Source organism: Etheostoma spectabile, chromosome 1, assembly GCF_008692095.1.
Source record: "Etheostoma spectabile isolate EspeVRDwgs_2016 chromosome 1, UIUC_Espe_1.0, whole genome shotgun sequence".
Classification (NCBI taxonomy): Eukaryota; Metazoa; Chordata; class Actinopteri; order Perciformes; family Percidae; genus Etheostoma; species Etheostoma spectabile.
In genome coordinates, this window is record NC_045733.1 from 937,755 (window position 1) to 960,321 (window position 22,567).

The 22,567-nt window shown below is 39.1% G+C and overlaps 1 protein-coding gene across 1 annotated transcript in view; it reads right to left on the minus strand.

The window, feature by feature from the left end:
• Nucleotides 1–2,872: 2,872 nt before the first annotated feature.
• Nucleotides 2,873–22,567, minus strand: part of mdga1 (MAM domain containing glycosylphosphatidylinositol anchor 1) — a 174,922-nt gene continuing 155,227 nt past the window's right edge. The window contains exons 17-18 of the mRNA XM_032515287.1: nucleotides 12,629–12,746; nucleotides 2,873–6,383 (exon numbers count right to left, since the gene is read on the minus strand). Coding sequence (XP_032371178.1) covers nucleotides 6,298–6,383; nucleotides 12,629–12,746 — 204 coding nt within the window. The 3' untranslated portion in view covers nucleotides 2,873–6,297. The remainder of the gene's footprint in view (nucleotides 6,384–12,628; nucleotides 12,747–22,567) is intronic.

Below are 22,567 nucleotides of genomic sequence, written 5' to 3' on the forward strand. Positions count from 1 at the left end.
CCCAGTGTCAAAGACAACAAATGAATAAGAACAGTGCAGCTCTGAACCATTCAGCTCAAACCCCTCCACCCTATGCTCCACGAAGAGGCTGCTCAGAGTAGAAAGCACACATTAATTAGACTTCTATTATCTGTACATCTCTGCTTCGCTCAATTGAGAGAGAAAGGAGAGAGTGAAAGAGGAGAAGAGCTGTTTATAAAAACCGGCCTCTCACATATGCACATGAGCAGACACCAGTTAATTTTTTTTCTTTCCGTTTTTCTTTTTTCTCCAATTTAGCTATGCCTTATATATATACACACACATATATATATATATATATATATATATATATATATGTATACATATAAATATATATATATATATAGAGATAGATATATACTCAAACATAAATGTAAGAAACAAGGGTGGAGCCTATGTCTATGTGTGTGATAGAGAGAGACCAGCCATGTCTCAGCTGGGCCTTGCATTAACATGCATTCTAAGAGGAAAAAGGTCTCTTGCCAGAAGTCGAAGGTCAAACTTACAACAACAACAAAAAATCTGAAAACCTTATATGACACTCTTCCCAGTTCTCCAAACTGAAGGAAGCAAGCTAAACAGGAACAGCCAGTTACAAGAAGGTCAAAACTAACACAGATTCTTATTCGTACTGTATATTTCTGGCCTGTATCTATTTTAGTTGTAACAACAGCAATTAAAGACAATGACAGAAGATAAACGAGAAGAGGCAGAGGGGGGCAGACATAAACAAAAGGGAAGAACCAGTAAGTAACTGCAAAACACATTAAGAGACAGTGATAATGTCAGTGCAAGTGAGATAATAATTAAATCCGATTACTGTTTTTGCTGTCATGGTATGACTTTGTGGTGACATCCAGTGCTGTAAGATGGGAGAAAGCCATACGTTCTATTTACAGTACACACATTTCACAAATTAGTCATGCTTGAGCTAGCGGCCTTGGCAGTAAAGTCATTAGCGAGCAAGTGCTGAAATTTGTTTAACAGTTTATTCATTGCTGAGGATTCTCATTAATTTCTGCGTATGTTGTTCTATTCATCAACTCTGAATGCGTAGCACGAGGGTCACGTAAAGACACAATACATGAAAACAAAACTTTTAAAGAAATGCCTCATCAAAAAGTATAATATAATAATACATTCTACATCAAAACACCAGTGAAGTGTCAATACTTTTATGTAAAAGTTAACAGACCCAGCCAAGAAATAGTCTAGTACATAACCCTCTGGAAAATTGCCACTTGTCGCTGTCACGCTTTAGTTTTTTTTACAGATTAATAATGTGTTTATTAGTGAGCTTTAGTTGTGCTAGTAGGCAGAATATGTTGCTTTTGGACTGAGGCAGGCCAGCTGTTTCCCATGTCTCCAGTGTTAATGCTAATTTAAGATGCTGGCTGTAGCTTCATATTTAGTGTACATGAGAGTAATCTTCTCATTTAACTCTCCACCAGAGAAGAAATATGCATATTATATGTTTTCATACAAGATAATCTGCAGCAACAAACAATAATAACTAAAACATTTAGTTTTATTAATGTTTATTTATACCTTTCAGAGTCATATTTCAAATATATTTTTCCTCTAAAATACTTCAGTACATGATAGAGATATACAACACCCAGCACTGTTTGATATCCCTCTCTCTTTTCTTCCCATTAAAGGTGCATTTCACATCTTTTGCCTTAAAACCTGACAGTCAGCATGTGTACTATCACTGTGACCGATGCACTGTTTCCCAAAACTTACTTAATGTGAAGACAATGCTTGTCACAGTGAGTTACAACAGCCAGGTGTGTTCTATAAAACAATTCAAAAGGTTTTTAAGGTGTATCACTTTTAAGCTGCTTGGTTAAACAGTTGATGCCACTGCACAGAAACAATGCCATGTGTATTAGTCAAATGTTAAAAGTCCACTGGAGCACTGGGATTCTGTTACTTGTGGACTTGCACGGTGTGTGCCATATGTTGATCAGAAGGTAACATTTTTGAATTACTTTTTGGGGAGAAAATATTCAATTTAACATCATATTCCTTTTATTTTAACCCTTTTTTTGGGAAACCAGGGCAAGGGTCACAGTGTTTTTTCAGAAAGGTCCTTCCAGTCTGTAAACCAAAGCTTTTATCTCCTCATAAGGTTTTAGGTAACATTACAAGGAAGCATTACCCAGCACTTTTATTTTTACATTAACTTATGTCCCACAAAAAAAAAAAAAAAAACTTTTGAACAAATACCTCCATTTATTACTGTTGCCAGAAGGAATATAAAATCTATTGCCTCACAGTTTCTCAGTGTATTGGCAGCTTTTGCAGTTAAGAAGGGAACAGAGGCTGAGTTGTTCCATGCCAATTCAAATCAGGTCAAGACAGTCCATATAGTATACAGAAGGTGGGCAATTAACAGTCAGTTTGTCCTTCCAGTTGTTGTTATCTATGTATGTGTGTACTCTATGAGTACATGTGCAGCTCTACTCTGTAAACAGATGAATGAGCATGTTGCTAACAGCAAGTGGAAATGGCCAAGTTGCTCACATTTAGCCGACTCAAACAAGATCCAAAAATTCTGTAGTTTTTGAGAATTGCAATTGCAATTTTCATTTTTATCACTAATTCATGTGGTAAACATTTAGCTAGTTGTCTTATATATGGCTTGTCTTTATAAATATCACTTAAAACTGGAATTCAAATTATCAAGTTAAATCTAGAGGGCCCTTTGGTGTACCTGGTGAAAGTGTTTTGTTTGAAGTTGAGTTTGGTTCTATTCATGCATGCTATTTGTTTGTTTGCTACCAAAGCATGTCACCTAGGACAGATTTTTTGATATAATTAACAAATTCATTTATTTGCTTTTTTAACATAATTTTGTTATTTTATACTGAAAGAAAAAGTATTTCTTGAATTATGAGTGATGCTTTCAGCATGTAATTCTACTATGGAAGATATATGCAGACTCACATTGTATCTGTCCTAGATACGGCATGGGCAAAATGAAATGTTGGTACAGGTGTGATTACGCTCACTACACTTAATTATTGTAAAATTGCAATTTCTGCACTGTTTATGATGACTCAGAGTCAACTGTAGTGTGCCAGTTTGAAGAATTTTGTTGATTAATTTTTGTATAAAACAAATGTTATTATATAATGCAGAGTCAATGGATATAAGTTTTTTTCCCACCTTGCCACACATTCTAATGCTACTTGGTAAAAAAACGACACCTTTTTGCTTCCTCAACACAATGATACTAGGAAAGCTTAGCAATCGGTTGGATCAGTTGCACATGTGTATGTCATGCTTTGATATTCTGTTTCTATGTGGTTGAGATAAAGCAATGTCTTTCACTTTAAACTTGAGCTATAAATCGTCATAAAAAGCCAAAACACAACCAACGTGTTTCTGTGTGTAAGGTTGGAAAATAAAACAAAAATGTCACAGACAATACATCCTACGATTTCCACAGTATTCTGTCCGTTAATTTGCGTGTGTCGCATGTCCAAATGCAATCATGAAAATGGTAGTTTTTTCCCCTGTTACTACTGCCATTGAACTATGAGGCAATATAAGGAATGATTTGACAGTTAGCACGATGAAATGCCATGCACATCAATGCTTAATATTTCTAAAATATATTTAGCACTAGACCCACAGTGTTCTGCTTTAGTGCTGAATAATGCTCATGTTGTTGTACAACTTAAGCTGATATAAATACCACATGTAGCCAATTCCTTAGCCACAGAAGCCGGTAGAAACGGAGGTGTTGCAGTGAATGCCTAAAACCTAGCACTTTTTTGCTATGTTGTGTTTTAGGAAAATAACAGAGGCATTTTGAGGAGATTATAAAAAAAATTGGAAATATTTTCAGCTTCACTTTAAAGATTGCAGAATGAACGAGATACATTTACAGGAAAGCATGTCGCTCAAGTTTACTTCTAAAATAGTTTGTATCATTCAGGTACAACCTACCATCAGGTGCACTCATTGTACCAAAGTAAATTCATGATGACAGAGACAAAGCAGGAAAATTGGAAGCTTGCTTACAGTTGGTTTAAAAGGACTTTCATGTTCTCATAATACACTTCTGTCAACAGATTTGCCCAACATGCCTTACACAGCTTTGTGTGAGCTGGAGGCTGGCAATGATACCGTCTGATATTCTACACATCCAGCTTAACATGTAAATTGCCACTCACACCAGAATGGACATGTCAAATAGGCAAATTATTGTGTGTTATGTACTATTTATGATTATCAAACCAGTAATACAATTTGTACCGACCACAATAAAGAAAACAAAAACTAACAAACAAGTGCAATGGTCAAATCAATGTGACATGACAGACAAAAGAACATGAAATGTTTACATGATTTACATGTAATGCATATGATTATGAAGCAGAATAGCATACGCAAGTAGATCGGTTACTGGAGAAGGGTGAATGTGGAGTTTTCTTGAGTTAAGTTAAAGCAAACATCCTATATATCCACTGGATGATTCGAATAGCTACAGCTTTAATTAAGGAACTTTATGAATAGTGAATATACTGGTAGTTATAAATTAAAACTGACAAATGATGAGAAAAGTATGCACTACGATGTGTTTGGGATGGTTTATCCGCAGACTAAACTGCCATCTTATGCAATTATAAACTATTGTATATAGAGATGAGTATTGCTAAACTTTAACAATCCTATCTATGTGATCATGAATAACTGTTTACAATACAGACATTCAACGTTAATGAAACAATGACAAAGAATCGGATATGCAATCCACACTGCACACTCGCCCAATACTGACAATCTTCTCTGTCTTTCACTCATGTGAAAGAAGTGGATGGGAAATTCATACATGACATTCAATAACCTGCAAACAAAGACGTATTCAACTGAACTCACTCCAGGCTCTTTTCTGCCCTCAAGTACCACACCAGGTTTTTCTCAATCTCAGTCTGGATGTCTAAGTCATGACGTCCAATAAGGTGTGTGTGTGTTTGTGTGTGTGTGTGTGTGTGTGTGTGTGTGTGTGTGTGTGTACGTGTGTGTTCAGTATGTGCAAAAAGGAGTTAGGTTTTCTATCCAGGCAGGTTGGGTCATCCTCGCATTTCCCTAATCGTGCTCAATTCAGGTTCTGGATCACAAATCATCTTCTGTTCTTCTCATAAATATTAATATAATACTTTATTACCCAGTGCCCCGGACCTTTTTAACGCCATAAACAAAACAAAACAAAAAAGTAAAATATCAAAAACACTGAATAGGTCTGACAAATTGCAACATCACATAATAAGTAGAATAAAACCCAAAAGAACAGCAGAGGTTGTATAAACATTGTGCTTCTTTAATTTCACTTCGTAAAGTCCCCCACTGTCCGAGTTGTGTTTAAGTTTTAACTTTGTTATATTTAATATATATAGAGATAAATGTACACGTATAATCCGCACTGAGGTTTGTCTCATGTGGCAAGCAGAGGGCAAGCAGAGAGGCCATCCGGAGCACACACTTCTTTTCCCCTCTGTTTCTGGTTCATTCTTTACTCAGCAATCATTTGTTTATTCATTCATTCATTCATTCACAGGTTGCTTTTCTTTGCCTTTCTCTTTGTCCTTCAGTAGCTCCCAAGGTCCTAGCGGTTGGGACTGAAGGGGTCTTTGTGAAAAAGAAAGATTTTTCCACTTTCTTGCTCTCTCTCTTTCACTTTGTCCCTGGAATCCCTGTTCCCTTGTTTTATTCCCTCAGGTCCTTTGTCATCTTTGGTAGAGTGTCTGACACTTTGGTGTGTCTGGGGAATAGGGTGGAGGGGCCGTTGAGGATTGTGGTTCGAGGGAATGGAGATACATGAGAGGGTGCATGTATGGATGAAAAAGGTTGATGACGGAGAGGAAAAGGTGACAAATTGACACGCTGACATGGATTAAAGTGAATCTAATCAGATTAATAGAGTGACAAAGCAGAGAATGTGAAGTTCAACTGTCAAAGATCATCAAGTATGTTCACTTTAAATACAATATGCACATTAGTTGGTTATACTAAGGTTCTGGGGGGAAGTGTTCAAAGAAAGCAGAGGAAGACAAACTAGACAAAGACTTTGTGTTACCATGTATCTAAGCAAGAAGGATGAAATGGATGCACGAAGGATAGAACGCATTGAGTGGAGAAGGAAAGACAGTTAGGGAGACAGGAACGCAGAGCAAAGGGCAGGGAGAAGGATAGAGAGAGAAGTATAAGAGCGTGAGTCAGGGCAGTGTCTGAAACTACAGACAGGTGGTGTTGCAGTGCTCATCATCTGTTGAGAAGCAACATGAAGCAGGAGAGGCCAAAGGTCAGCCAGTTGGCCAATGGGAGTGGGTGTGATCCACCAATCAGAACTATGGAAACAGACAAAAAAACAAACAGGAATTCATACATAAAAAACATACAGACAACCTTGCTGCCAGATTTAGCTGTTTTGCCATAACTTTAAAAGGTTATATAACAAAGACATGGTTTTTTTTTGTAATACATTCCTATACATTCCAACACATTCTCACTCCTATCACGTAAAATACGGATGCTTGGTCAGGTGCCTTTATCGTTGTTATTGCCGCTATAAGCCTCCTTTAGCGTCAACGCGCTTGGTCGGGACCATGGCCGCCCCCCCCCCTTTGCGCTTTATCTCAACGTGCTTGGTTGTACTATTTCCGTCCCTTTTGCACTTGAGCTTAACACGCTTGGTCGGGACTATTGCCGTCCCTTTTGACGCTGTTATGATAAGGAAAAGGCCGTGGGTGGGCTTAAGTTTTTACGTAACACGCGGGAAGAACCGGGATGGTTAAAGAAGAAAGTGACTTGAGGAAAGGTGCCACGCGAAAGGTGAATCCCAGTTTCCTTGGTGAAAGTCCTGCGTTTGACCCATCCACCACCCCAACCAACCTCCCTGTGGAGAATGTTTGCCTTACATACTACTTGCTAAACCCCATGTAACTGCTGCTCTCACTAGTATGTTATACAGACAGCGAAGAGCATGTTTTTCGTCCCTTTAGACGCTGACAGCCACTGTCCAAACGTCCATATTTTATGAGTTCGGAGTTAGAACAGGTTGTAATAACAGATGTGTCAAACAGTCATGAAGGTTTTTTACACTCTAGCCATTAACTAATTTATTTTTTACTTATAAGTTATTCTTCTAAGTAAATGTGTGATTAAACCTTCTCAGAGCAAGACATGATGTTGGATTGTAATTCATTTAAAATTTGAAAAATATGTACACATTTAGACATTTAAACAATTTAATAAACAATTTAACATAGTTATTAAGTCCTATTGATTTTACCAATGGCCTAACAATAAAAACATCTCTAAAACTAGTTATCTAGTTATCAAAGTAAAAATTACTTTTTTTTTCTCTTCCAAAATGTGTGTTTGTGTGTATATATATATATATATATATATATAATATATATATATATATATATATATATATATATATATATATTATATATATATATATATATATATATACAGTACATATGTATATATGTAACTAGATAACTGTACATGAATACATTTATCTTTTTGGCCTAAGGAAAAAGTGAGAAACCGTCAGGGAAGAAAGAAAGAGTTGCGAGGCAAAGAGGGGGAGAGAGACAGAACTAATAATGAGGGGGTGGATGAATAAACATGTAAGAGAAACAGAGATTCATTATTCCAAGTCTACACTTTGTCATGACAACTTCAAGATGTTAATGAGAAACAGAAGTTACAATGGATGTCATCACCACCAATATGTGATGGATTGTTTTGTTTTTTTCTCCCTGCAGGTTGTAATTGTTTTTTTGCACAGTTAGAAGATGCAGCGCACACTTTTTTTTGTGTTGTGATTTTACTCTGATAAGACAAACAGCAGGTGTATACATGAGATTGGCTAGGATTTCTATCCATGTTCTAATCTATTTTCTTTTAGGTTGAAATCATAGAAATAAAATGGATTGAATGAATCCATTTCATGTCTATGGTTAAAATATTACTTTTACTACACAGAAGCAGTTGATAAAAACATCTCTTCCTTTACAAATATACAATGCACTCTTTTCAGTACACAGCGCTACAAAAATGCAGCAACAAATTAGACATGCAAGCTGCTCAAAGTAGGTATTGTATTAAAACGATCAATATGATTTCATATCAAGGGTCCGTCCTCCAGGCAGAAAATCAATATTTATAATAAAACTTTGATCCATACGCAGCAGACACACATCCACGCACACATAAACATCCCAATGGTTTGTGGGCAACAGATACCAATTAAAGTAGAACACATTTTTAATCTCACAGGTCTACACATCATACATCTATCTGTTCTGTCATGGAATTATAATGGAGTTATAAAGATAATAGATTACTGTGGGCGTCTACAATGTATTTGCATGTGTTGGTGTGCATGTGTGTTTGTGGGCGGTTCCATGAATGTCATAGTACAGACAGCTCAGAGGCATTTTAATCCAATCACATAAATCTGAACCACTAAACCTGCTTCTTTGTGCTGCACTGCGCTGCACTGCAACCAACCAACAACAAAAAAAATCACTGTTAAGCTAGCAATATCCAGATGATCACAAGTAGTCAAACATGTAAAATCACACTCAATGCCCATTTGATCTTGCGTAGTTACTTCCTTGTTTGAACTTGAGCTGTTCCTGTGTAAATAAACAGATTAAGCAGTTCTTGTTATGACCCATTGCGATGTAACAGTTTCTGAGTTAAGTTATTTGGTAATTTCCTAGAATATGATGCAGAGGAACAATGTGATAAAAAGCAATAAAGAGATGAGGCAACTCCTACAATGGAGAAAAGAGAATAAAGCAAAACATAAAACAGTAAGAGACAAGCTCCCCTTCCACCGCCTCCTGTCTGAAGACACAACAGAGCCATGTAGAGCTCTTGGATTTATGCAGGCCATGTTGCACTAAACTTGTCAGAGGCAATCATCACTCAATCATTTTCATGTGTGGAGGACTGTAGGATAACAGTCGCCTGTGCGTGCATATAGTTAACCTTAAGTATGCATGTTGTCAAAAGTGTGTATTTGTCAGCATCCCTGTGCGTGTGTACTGTATATTTGCTTACATCATCTCCACTTTAAACACTTGCGGGGGGGATGCACATGTACAGTACATGTGTCTGTGAGTATGTACTGTATGCAGTGTGTGGGTGTGTGACACAATGACCCAGCATCAGCTGGATGATGCTACCAGGCTCACCTACTCTCCCTCTACATCCTGTGAAATGCATAGAGCAGCAGGACAAATGAAGTTAACGTGTTAACTTAAGTTCAGGAGCAGGGCCACGCCTCAAACACACCTCTAATCACTGACCAGCCTTTATATTCCAAGCCAACCCACTCAGTGATGTTTGTCTTAGCATTCTTGACCCAGCTACCCCTTCAATACCTCGACTTCCCACCTACCACCTACCTCATCCCTTCATCCTCTCTTCCCTCCTACCCTCATCCCTTACCTTCCTACTCAGTCCAGTGCATTCCTCTCTCATTTCTCATTCTATGTAAAACCCAGGAGGGGGGGGGGGGGGGGGTTGAAATCAGCTCAGGTGAAAGCAGCTGAGACGGAACCCCCATACTGAGTCTCACTCCACCTGGTCTCCAGTGCATCATCACGGACAAACTAAACAGACATCTCTTTTCAATCTCACCCCCCATCCGAATCACACACACACAAACACGTAGCCATATGACAGTTCTGATCCAAACTTCTACTGATTTTATGTGCTGCTTTGTACTTGTGTATTCAAATGCACCATCTCACCATACATGTCAGCTTTAAGATATTTGTCATCTATCTATCTATCTATCTATCTATCTATCTATCTATCTATTTATATGAAGACAGCCTGCTGTTCTGACTCAAATGAACCTAGTGTAAAATTTAACTTTCCTATATTGTATGAGATTCAATATTAAGTGTAATTGGAGGTATTTTCTATGCTTTCATTTCATCATACTTGGCAAACAGGAGTTTATGGAGGAGGAGTTCAATCCTTCTCTAACCCTTATTCTTCCGCACCTTACTCATTTGTATATCTCTGTATATAAACTGCCTGTTTATATAAAGGTGTTTATTGTGTAAATATGTTTGTATTTTTACTTATTATAACTAATTCTATTTTTTCTATTTCTTATACTGTATGTATATTTTTTTTACCTGTCTACTTGATGTGTATTTGTGTTATTCTCATATGTTTAGGATTAATAAAGTCTATTCTATCTTGTCGTATCTTATCCCCACAGACCTTACAAACACCATGGTGGCACAATGTGTTCACAAGACAGACACATTTCCTTCAACGGCACAGACTCTTCAGTCTCCTGCCTGATAATTACCCATCTGTCTGCACTGTATGTCTCTGCCTACATGAAACCTGCAGGACACAAAAGCACACACACGCAAACTTGAAGAGCTCAAGAGCTTTCCTCTTCCTGTTTACACCTTCTATTATCTATTATTCACTCCATCCGCCAGTGTCTTTACATGCACACATGTGCGAGATTGCACACATACGCCGAGGTCTCACAATTGGAAGTTGAGAAGGTAAACAATTCACTCTAATTTTTGCTGTTTTGTGTTGTTTCCATGGCTTTAATGTGTGTCCTTTATGTTAGGTGATAACAATAAAAAAGTGAACAATACCATGCAGGCACTTGCCACATGTTGCTGCATAACATCTAGCTTATTTTACTAAAATCTGTACACTACATCTATTGCACATTGAGTTAAAATTTGTTGTAAGTAACATGTTACAAACTACACGTTTTTAAATGGTAAGATTACTTTTCAGTAAAAGCGAGTCCAGTGGCTAATGCTGAATAACTTTACTGTAAGTCAAATTACTGTAATCGGTTAATTTAAACAAGAATCAAATGATTATTCTACCATTGTAATGGTCATTACTACTGTAGAATAAACATGTGATTCTTGTTCGGTTTCAAAGTGTCCCCATTTCACCCAACAGCAATGGCAGTGGGCAATACAAGAACAGTAACTTTTGTTCTGCGTGTCTGTAGACAGAGATAATGCAATGAAGGCAATTATAAGAATTTAATGATGTTTATGCGCCTGCGTGTGTGTGTGTGTGTGCATGTTTGTATGCAAGTCTTGGCTGACAGAGGGCAGCTGTAGCTAAACTGCTGGCAGGATTTAATTTTATATTCTCTTTCTTCTTTTAGATCTTGGCCGGTTTCCTTCCCTCTTTTTCTCACTCACACACACACACACACACACACACACACACACACACACCTACACACACACAAACACACACACAGGTCTAATACTTTTGGTCACTCTCCTTCTTTGACCTTTTCTCTATCTCTATCTCTGTCTCCTCTGCTCTACACACGCCTCCCCTTTAGGCTAATTGAGTCTCTCTCCATGCGCTTAGATGGACATGGACTCATTCCCTGTAACTCACTAGTGTTTCTCTCTGGTTCACCTGTAAGGCAGAGCGGTACAAACAGCATTTACAAGTGGCAAAATAGTATTCTTGTGTTCTATTTTATGATCAGATAGCTTGGTTTGACTTGTCAAACATGCCAGCATGAGTAGTGTGGATAAATTGCAGTCAGTAAATGGAGTAAAACAATTCTCCTGGTGGACTGATGCCTAACCACTGTTAGATCCAGTTGAGTAACTTTTTCTCTAACTGCACAGACATTCTTACTCATTCTCCTTCACTCATGCTCCTTTTTTTCTAAATCCACGTCATTACACATTTTCTCTCTGGCCTCTCTTTTTATCTACAGGGTAAAAAAGAGAAATCTTTAAAGATAATAAGCAGAGGTCGCCCAGATAGCTCAGTTGGTAGAGGGGGCGTCCATACCTAGAAGTTTACTCCTTGACGCAGTGGGCCCAGGTACGACTCCTACCTGCGGCCCTTTGCTGCATGTAATTCCCCCTCTATCTAACCTTTTATGAGTCAAAAATGGCCAAAACATAATCTTTAAAAAATCAAACAAATGATGAGCAGTGTGCAGAGGTTTACGGATAATTATGGGTGGATGGCTAATAGAGAACAGAAAGTAAGAAGGAAAGAGACAGGATAGGTGTGTGTGGAGGAGGCAGCAAGGGCATGGTGTGGAAACTTAGAGGATGAAAAGATAGAGGGGAATGTGAAGTAAATAAAAAAGAGGGACCACAAATGGCGACAAGGCTTCCAAATCTCCTCCATGCCGGTGCCCTGTGGTGTCCACCTGTCATCGTCCAGCACACACTGACAACATTTTCTCTCTGCGCCATATTCCCACAACTATCATTCACTAAAAAAGCAGTTTAGTTTTCTTTCTCTTAGTCCTTTGAAAACCATGTCTCTAGTAAGTCCCTTCTCTGCTACCCCTTAATTTATTTATTTTCAGTTCAAATCAATTCAGTTCAACTCAGTTTAATACAGCTCTGTTTCAGCTTCTTAGCCGGTGCTTTATTGGCATAAAAACAAAAAGCTATCAACTTTGTAGACCTTTAAGAATCATATCGCCTTCCTTATTTTAGTTTCCTCAAATGTGCCTTTACACAGAAAAAGTTAATAACACACGCTCCTTTGTGTTTCTTGTATATGTCTATCTTACCTGTCTTACCTGCGCTGGCTACAGTGTTCTCCTGCTTGCACTTCCCTATGGTGATGGACACGTCGTCAATGGCAATATCCCCCTCAAAACTCGGGCCTCGAATTCCTTCAAATACAATCTGTTTAGGGAAGAGACAGATGGATGCTGGGTGAGTATATGATACAATATACAGTATATTTGGTACTGAGAGATACTGTTCTTAAAATGAGTATTTTTCTTTGACAAAATTACTACAGTAAGTAACATTTGTCCAGACTCTAACATCTCAACAAAAAAGATTGGTGATGAAAAAACACTTTAATTTTAGATTAAACATAAAATATGTCAAACTGCTAAAAGTAATTAATTAAATGGCACTGCCTTTTAAGAAGACATGCTGGAACATTATTTAAACAAACAGCGCAGAGGTATCTTCAGTACTTAGTATTTAGAAGTTGGGTTCTTATCCCATAATGATTTGTCGACCCACAACAACAAAACCAAACAGGGGACTCATCTGAAAACTTTCCAGACGACTTCCCCATCTTAGCCACCAGCCATCTGGTTTTGACTGACAGCCTAATTACTGTGGTGTACCAAGGCACCCGGCTAATCAAAAACCAGGCGTATTCTGTGTGGAATATGAGGAGGGAAAAGCAAATAAACAACCAAACTTTGTCACTCCAAAATAACAACAAAAGCAACTCTCAAGACTATAGTTGTTATTGGCTTTAACTGCAGACTTTGGCGCTTCATACTGTTTATTTTTAAACGTGATAGCCAAAGTGCTTGCTGTGTAATCATGGCTGAGGGATTTTCAATCCGACAATAATAATGGCTCATTTGAACTGTTAAGTGGCTTCTACACAAATGCGCTCCATGCAGAAATCGGTGCGTGGGCTCACACATATAGTTATATTTTCCACAACCCTCAAGTTATCCCAGACATATACAGGAGGAGGTGTGACTGTGTGTATGAATGTGATGCTGATGGAAAAACTTCCAGCATATACAAAGTAGTATGCCTCTATATATGACATATACATGACACGAGGTACATACAGGGTATAGGAGGATGCCAAATATGCATAACTGGCTGCGTTTTAAGGCCTCCATCTGTCAACACCAATGTGCTGTGCTATTGTATCAACAGAGTATTCAACCAAATAAACAGGCAGAACAGACCTGCTGTCAATTTGTGTGTAAATACAGTAGATCAAGCTTTCCCAAGACCCCGTTCATTTTTTCCAGTTTTGACACAGAGGAGAAAAGCTTGACCCAACCCCGTATTGAGAAAACTAAAGGTGGACAATGGCAAAGCAAACACCACAGTAACCATCTTGAACTGCTGGGGCGTTCCATTACCTGTGTTTTAATCTGCAAGTCTTGCTGCTTGCGCCACACAGTGATGTCAGTTTGAAGTATCATACTGAAATTCTTGGGGCAGATACCAATAACCTATTAATTGCCGTGGACAAGGAACAGCATGACTGTGTGCACGTGAAGTCATTTCTCCAGTTCATGTGTTCAACGTAATCACGACAAGCCAAGTTGAAGGTGAATGAAGAAGGATGATGGAAATTGATAATACTTTAAATGTCCCTTGCATACTTGGATCAACCTCTTGCTCAGTTACAGTATAATGTCTTACTCGAGAATCAAGAGACATTTGTTTTCCTCTGTTTACTTATCCTGCCAGTGTGACCTCTAACACACTGACCAGCACACACTGCGGGGCATGTTATGGCTGAAGCCACAACATGGCTCGTCTCCCAAGGCTCTACAAACTTGCACAAGTGTATGTACTGTACAAGTGGCCTAAACACATTTCCTGCTGTTTCTCTTTCTGGGTCTCGCATTGTCCTCCAAATGGAGCGCTCAATCAAAAACATTCATAAAGGTGAGGGAAATACCAGAGCAGTACCACCTCTTTCCCACTTGCTTGTCAATATTGTCTCAAGGCAAAATATCTTCTTTGACTGTATGAATAAAATCATTAGGAGAACCTTGAAACTGATTGGGTAGCGTGGAGGGAGAAAGAAGCGCAGCAGCACAGGCTGAATGGGTTTAGCTGGTCGGCTCATTTGTGTTATTTAAATTACTAGAGGGAGGGAAACTGTGAGGGAATTCATGGGGTAGTAAAGGAAAGCGGCTAATTGGTCAAAAGGCCATTGCCATCTAATTTATAAACACTATGTGCTGTTTCTTTACTTTGTTTTATTTATGTACTTTCTTCCTCAAGTCCTATTCTTTGTGTAAATGTCTGTCTCTAATACAACCAGCCTAGTAAACTATCCCTATAGCCAACCACAACACACACATGCCTACAAACGCACCTACAGTGGCACTTATCTGGAGCTACGCATGGCTGCCTCAGCAGGACTACATTAAACGAGACAAAGCACAGACATCAGATTGTTATATAATTAAAGACAATGAGAAAAATAATTGGGAGAAGGAAGCCCAGAGGCTAGCACCGGCCTTGACACACAAACCTAACAACAGCACAAATAACCATCCCCCTATGACCACCCAGTCACACTATGTGTACTAATTTTATCTAAGATATCAAACAAAATGGCACAGCACACAGCAATGCAATATCCTGCCATGCAACACAGTGTGCCAACATAATGATATTATTTTTTCTTGAATGGCTCAGAGAAACAAGCCTGTGCCTTTTCATTTAATGTTCTCTGCTGACAAGCTGAAGTGTGAGTAGCCATTGCCAGCAGTGCCACAAACATTACTGCTGGGCACTGTGCTGGGTTGAAGTATATCTCAGAGTCTTTAAATCAAAAAAATAAAAATGTAAGGTTGCTTGATTTACAGTCATGGAACATGTTAGGACTGATCTTAACTATTGATATATTAAAAAAAAAGAAGAAAAAAAAGAAGTATATAGGACATAACATATAATTATTTTTATATAACCTACTGCTTTTTTTAAATCCACTTGATAGTGCTAAGGGTCATGAGATTGTGGGATGTGAAAATGGGGTAATGGGCCATTAAAGGCTGCTGCTATATCTAATGTCCCTGATATTTAACCATGACATTTACCAAATATAACACGTCATGCTGTTTTGGAAAGGTAGACTACAAAATTTCTTTTTAAAACAATGTGAGTAGAATTCACCAAATTCCCATTTCTAGTCATAACAGTGCATAACATGTGAAACAGCTTGTGTCTGTGTGTATGTGTGTGTGTGTGTGTGTGTGTGTGTGTGTGTGTGTGTGTGTGTGTGTGTGTGTGTGTGGTGTGTGTGTGTGTGTGTGTGTGTGACACTGCAGGATCAAAGGGTGCTCAGTAAAGTGTCAGGTTGGAGTTGTGAATGTGCCGTTTTGTCGAGCCTTGTAACCTTTAATGTTTCCATTGATGTGCTGTCCATATACCAGAGGGGACACAGCCATGAGAGAGAGAGAGAGAGAGAAAGAGAGAGAGTGAGAGAGAGCGAGAGAGAGAGAAAGAGAGAGAGAGAGAGCGAGAGAGAGAGCGAGAGAGATTTTGTGTGTGTGTGTGTGTGTGTGTGTGTGTGTGAGAGAGATGTACAGAGACAGCTTTGAAATACCGGTGCAGAGGAGAGTCAATGCAGTGTGAGGCCCAGATATGTGGGTTGGCCTGGTTTCCAACAAGCCCCCCAGGTACCAAACACTGTGAGCAACACAGATGGCCTCTGGGTAATCCACAGAGGAGCGAGTGGGGATACAAATAATCTACTACAACATGTTACCTCATTGGTGTTTTTTTTGGAACTTCATTGATTTTATGTGTACATGTAATTTGTGCTTCATACTTCTCTGTGAACAACCAGTTTAAAGGCCAATTCACTCTGATTAGTTTAGATTTATTACAGGAACATGATTGGGAAGCTTTCAGAAGTGAGAAAGATGGCATGGAAAAATAAAAACATGCAGCAACAGCAATCGCTACGGGTATAATGTTAGAAGTATATGGGCAGCTCAAACTAAAGTGTTTTGTTTCCCTTAAAGATGCAATGAACCAGAATCAAGAGCAGAGAAGCTCATATACAGCGGCAGTTCACATGTCATGAATTTACCATTTGAATATTCGCAGACAGTAATGATGGCCAGCAGACAGTAAACAATTTCAATTCTAAAGCTTCCTTATCGGTTTGCTCTACCACTGTTTACAATAAAAGCTTGGCAGGAATGCAAGCCTTCTGCTGGGCTACAGCTATTTTGGAGAGGGTGGAAGGAAACTGTTCTCAAAAACATTATTACTTTTGTTGGAGGGAGCACAAAGAGATGGGAAATGCAGAGACGAGTGGCAGCACCTCAAAGGCCTTTGGTGTATGCAGTCAGTGAGCTGTGCACAGGACTAGAAAGTTTGTGTCCTCCATGGACATGCTCTCGACATGAAGCAGAAATGAAACAATCATCAATATGCAGTCACTTCTGCACTCTGTGGTAGAAAATAATATTTACTTCAAAAAGCAATCCTCTGCAAAATTACAACTGAATATGAAAATCGTTCAAAGGGGAAATTTGACATGATAGATAATGGACACGGCAATGTTATCTCTGTTCATTTTTCTTTGTAAATGTAGTTAGTGGTTAATGGTTTCTTCAGTTTTAAAGAAAAAGACTCAACATTAATCTGTTAAACACTTTACTTTACATAATCTGGAGTATTCGGCTCCAGGCCAGTTTATAGTATCCTGAAGTACAGGATGGTTTTACACAGAACCTTCTAAAAAGACATTATTGAAAACTGTTTGCAAAAGGGCAGGTACTTGGCGATGAAGCATCTGTCTATCACCGGCTAAATTCAACCTATCAGATCAACGGACCATATGTCATTTTCTTTACTACCAGCAGAGTCAGTTGATAAATCAAACTCTTGCCAAAGCCAGAAAAGAGAAGAGCAAAGACATCTTTTCCATCAAGAAAAGCCTTCAGTGCCATATTTTGCTCTTACTTTCAATAAAGAAAAACGCTCCAGTTCTGATATAACTGATGCTATTGCAGCCCATACGCTATCACTTGCCTCTCATACACACCAAAACCATGCCCGTAGCTGTCAGTACTGTAGTCATATCAATTGGTAAAATAAACCTAGAACCAAGGAGCTAACCAGCAAAACATCAACAGCAATTGTGTCAGGTAATTCCCAGCTCAATCATTATTATTGATTGAAAGGAAACTAGCACTCCCCGGAGACAGAGAGAGATAGAGTGGAAAGGAGAGAGTTGGATAGACAATGAGGGACGGCAAGGAAGCCGGACCAAACAACAGCAGCATAGGGTTGTGGTCGGAAAGGCATCAATGACACCTGAAAGAGAGTAGGAAGGACGGGCAGAGGGATAAAGCACAAAAGAGACGGACAAGTATGAAGTACAGAGAGAAATGGGGTTCACCCTTCTTATTTCATTTTGTCAGGCCCTTGGGGAGCCTGATACATACTGCAACTGAAAGTAGTAAGAAAGAAAGAAAAGTCAGAGAGTAACAAAGTATGTCTATCAGCTCGCCTTCTCTGGCTGATGCTAACAACTCTATTTGTTACACAGCAGCAGTTTGTGTGTGTGTGTGTGTGTGTGTGTGTGTGTGTGTGTGTGTTGTGTGTGTGTGTGTGTGTGTGTGTGTGTGTGTTTGTCAGAGAGAGAGTGTTAAACGGAGCAAACTGAAGAACTGAAATACCTCCTAAAATAAGTGTAAAAGGTATAAACACTATTAGCTGAATTTAAATGATTAAACTATCTCTCTCTCTCTCTCTCTCTCTCTCTCTCTCTCTCTCTCTCTCTCTATATATATATATATATATATATATATATATATATATATATGTATATATATTAGCTTAACATTTTTTATGAAGTTAGGCTAATATGAACTAATTTACCCAGGTTTTACCCGTTGTAGCAACCAGATTACAATTACAGATCAATCAAACACACACACATACACACACACATACACACACACACATACCACACAGATTGACTGCGCTCCCCCAGTGCGTTGTCCTTGTTGTAGACCGGATAGTATTTCTGTCCTGTAATGGTTGAGCTTACACTAAAGAATAAAATATGTATAATAAGTTTAGCTAGTGCGGTAAGCTAACGTTAGAAACTTCTACGTTACGGTGTAGTGCGTTCCTGCATATGCGGCTGCTATACACAAGTTACGTCCAACTAGGAGGTGTAGCCTATTGCTGGACTGTGATAGTATACATTATCAGCATCATTTCCCCACTTCCCATTGATTTCTATGGGAGCAGCCGTGCAATGCATTCTGTTATTGCACAGGGACTTTGAAGAAGCGGGGCGCTCCTCATTTCCATGAAGTTGAATCCTGCCAATTTTATGCAAATGACGAGCAGCCATCTCGGATTGCTGCCTCTCAAAAGCTGACAAAAATCTTGGGCGTTCCTCGTCATCAGATGAAGATTCCTCATCAGATTGATTTCTCCCTGATCCAAATCTCCATCACTAATCTCCAAATCTAGCTTTCTCTAGGTTTTGATAATGCAGCCGCCTTGACAAAAGACATGCAAACAATACGTGTTGCTAGGCTTCGCGGCCGTGGTCTGAGCGCAGCACAACGGTTTTGATAAGGGGGTTAAAGACATATGCTAATGAGGTGGGAGGACGGCTGGAGCGGTCGCTCTCTGGGATTACATTGTTAGTAGTTGAAAGACACCGATGATAAAGACGCCATGGAGACCTTGTAATAGTAATTGTGTTGCTGTGTTTGTATGTTTTATGAATGTATAATGTTGAAACAAGGGGAATAAAAAGAAACTGAGGGGGCAAAGCCCCCTAATGCCCCCTTGTGGCGCCGGGTTCGGCTGAGCCTCCGGTTCAGTTTACTTAATACTGGGATTTCTGTATGACCCTCAGTGGATTTCAACATTGTGCCATCATTACAAGACAATACAGGTTGTCCCACCAACCAGATAAGACAACAGCAACAGAATTAGCTGATGAATAAGTGTTCAGCTGAAGAGAGATCCTGTAATAAGATGTACTGTACACTATAGACCTTTTTGCAGTATTTTGACTTGCAGCAGTTTAAAACACTTGTTAACATGCAAATATGGTACAATTGGCACTTTTCAACATTACAGACGAGCCCTAAAACATACAGTATGCCCTCTCTTTCCGAGTTGATTTCATCCTTAAATGGTGAAAGAAACATGGCGTTGCAGAGGCATAGTTAATGAAAAGCAAATGCAGCCCCCAGCTCAGGCCTTACACCCACATTCATCATGGATTCAATTTCCCCCTTGCACGTACAGGGAGTATCTGGAATCATTACAACACAACTAGCAGGCATCCCCAGCTCATAAATAAGCCAGTTAATTGACCTGTCATAGCTAATTGCTGCAGGGGATAGGAGACTAGTGTGTGTGTTTAAAAAAAGAGTTTGTCTGTATGTGTGCAGGTTTTTTTGTGAAACATAATGTGGACAGATACATGAAAAGAGAAGGTGTGTGTGTGTGTGTGTGTAGGGAAGACTCTCTTTCCTGGGTGTGTTGATTTTAGAGCCATAAGTCATCAGCCTTGAGACTGGACTGGATGCGGGGGAAGACCAGGGCAACCATCGACCCAACTCGTCAGCCTGTCCCAGCACAGGGCCAGAAAAAAACATGAGCAGCAAATAACAGAAACAGAAAGAGATCGACAGACACACAGGAGGATAGAGGCACGTTAAACAAAACCCATCATCATGTTTTGCCCTCACTTTTCTTCTCCCACCTATCTGCTGGGTTGTAAACTTACAGAGGTACATACACATGCACACACGCTCGCAAATACACACAGTGAGTGAAAAAGGCAAGAAAAATGAGTGTGAGAGGCAGCATCGTGTCCAGTCAGAAAAGAGGTCTGAGTCAAAAGTTTACTCGACTGCATCCCAACAGGGAAGAGCTAACTGCAAGCGCAGCTGCTGAAGAGCCAAAAGGGACCTTAAATGATGTGTCAACAGACAGTGCTCAAACACAGGCACATCCTGTTATGGTTCCCAGACCATTTTCTTCTATTGTTGACTGAATGTGTATAGTAAACATAAACTTGAAACTTCTGGTGAACTTAAAGAAGGAAGCATTGTGGTTCATTAGTTACACATTAGTTTTAAATCATGTTAGGCATAGTTTTGAAAGAAGTAAATTTATTGTAACAGCAAATCAAGTATCTCAAAATTGGCCCAGGTGTAAGCATAAGTATTCTTTTGTTGTCCAATGATATACAATGATATTGCCATGTCCGTAGACGGAGGGGGGGGTTCCGGTGCGCATCAAAAAGCTTGCTCGTTAAGACACCAGCAGACAAGCTAATCCAGCACAAATTAAAGCATAAAAAGCCACTAGAATGAAGGTTTTGAACATCATAATAAAATACAAAATGAGAGAAAATCTGCAAAAACACGTATACCTTTTTAAGTGGAAATAACTGGGTACATTCCTGTTGTCATTTGATGCTGCAATTACACATAATGACCCTCATTTATCAACCTAACATAGTGTCTCAGAATTGGCCCATGTGTAAGCATAAGTATTCTCTTGTTGTCCAGTGATATAAATTTGCCAGGTCCGTAGACAGGGGGGGGGGTTTGGGTGGACATCAACAAGGTCGCTTGTTCAGATTCCAGCAGACTAGCTAATCCAGCACAAATTAGAGCATGAAAAACCACTAAATTTAAGCATTTGAACATCATATTAAAACACAAAATGAGAGAAAAACTGCAAAAACACGTATACCTCTTTGAGTGGAAATCACTGGGTACATTCCTATTGTCGGGTGATGCTGCAATTACACATAATGGCCCTCGTTTATCAACCTAACGTAGAAACCAGCGCAGATATGAGCACAGAAATCCTCATACGACTGGCTTCACGTGGGATTCATGAAACGTTCATATCACACAAATCAGGGTGTAAGAATGGTCTTACATTGATAAATGGAGCATCTGGAAACTATGATAATTTAAATATCACGCCCTATATATTCTCGGTTTGGAGGCCTCGCCCCTACTATTTACGACATGTCCAGACGTAATACTTTTAGAGATGGAGATTGAAACCCTGACATCTCAGTTTAATTTGCAGTAATGTGTGTCCTATTTGGCATTCTAAAAACTGGTATTAGGCTATAGGAAGAATAGGAAGAGATCACTGATGCGGTCAACACTGTTGCCTTATTAAATCGGACTCCAGCTGAAGATTATTTACTATAAACATCCTTGACATATGTATAATATACTCCTAATAATAATATATAGGTTTATATTGCAATCTGTTAGGCCTACATGTAGGTGTACCTACATGTAGGCCTAACAGAGCATTGGGTTAGCTGGCGCCATCACTACATTTATAGCACCCTGTTTTCTTGTGCGATGTGCAGAATGACACAGGCTAAAACAATGTTGCAGACAGTTGGGCCAACCACCTTGGCCTGTGTGTGTAGGCTATGTGTGATCAACTGATGACTTCTCCTTTTCCTGTTACATGCTGCACTGCAAGTCCACACTGACTCAAAAACTTGTGTACACAAGGTTAGTCTGGACGTGTGATTTATTCGCAGCCTACGCTCATGTTCCAATTGACAAATGCCGAGCTTTGAGTAGGAATCAGCGTACGCCTGTCCTACGCCTGTTTTAGGCCTTATGCACGTTTCATAAATGAGGGCCATTGTATTCGAGAGAAACTTAACAGAAGACATTCATATCCAATTGGAACATTCCTTTCCAAAATGTCCATATTATTAGAGAAGGATTTTGAAACTGTGTTGTTAAAATGTTTTGATGGCGACGGATAATAAACTGCATTTTACTTGGATTGGTCACATTTGGCTGATATTTGATCCCTTTAAACATTATTTCAAATTATCACATTTCTTTCTTTTGACAGTGGGTATATGCATGCTATTTGGATCTTCAAATCGTTGCGAAACCTTGTTACGAACAATCCTGGCAACTGTGTAGAAAGGCTTTCCTGCT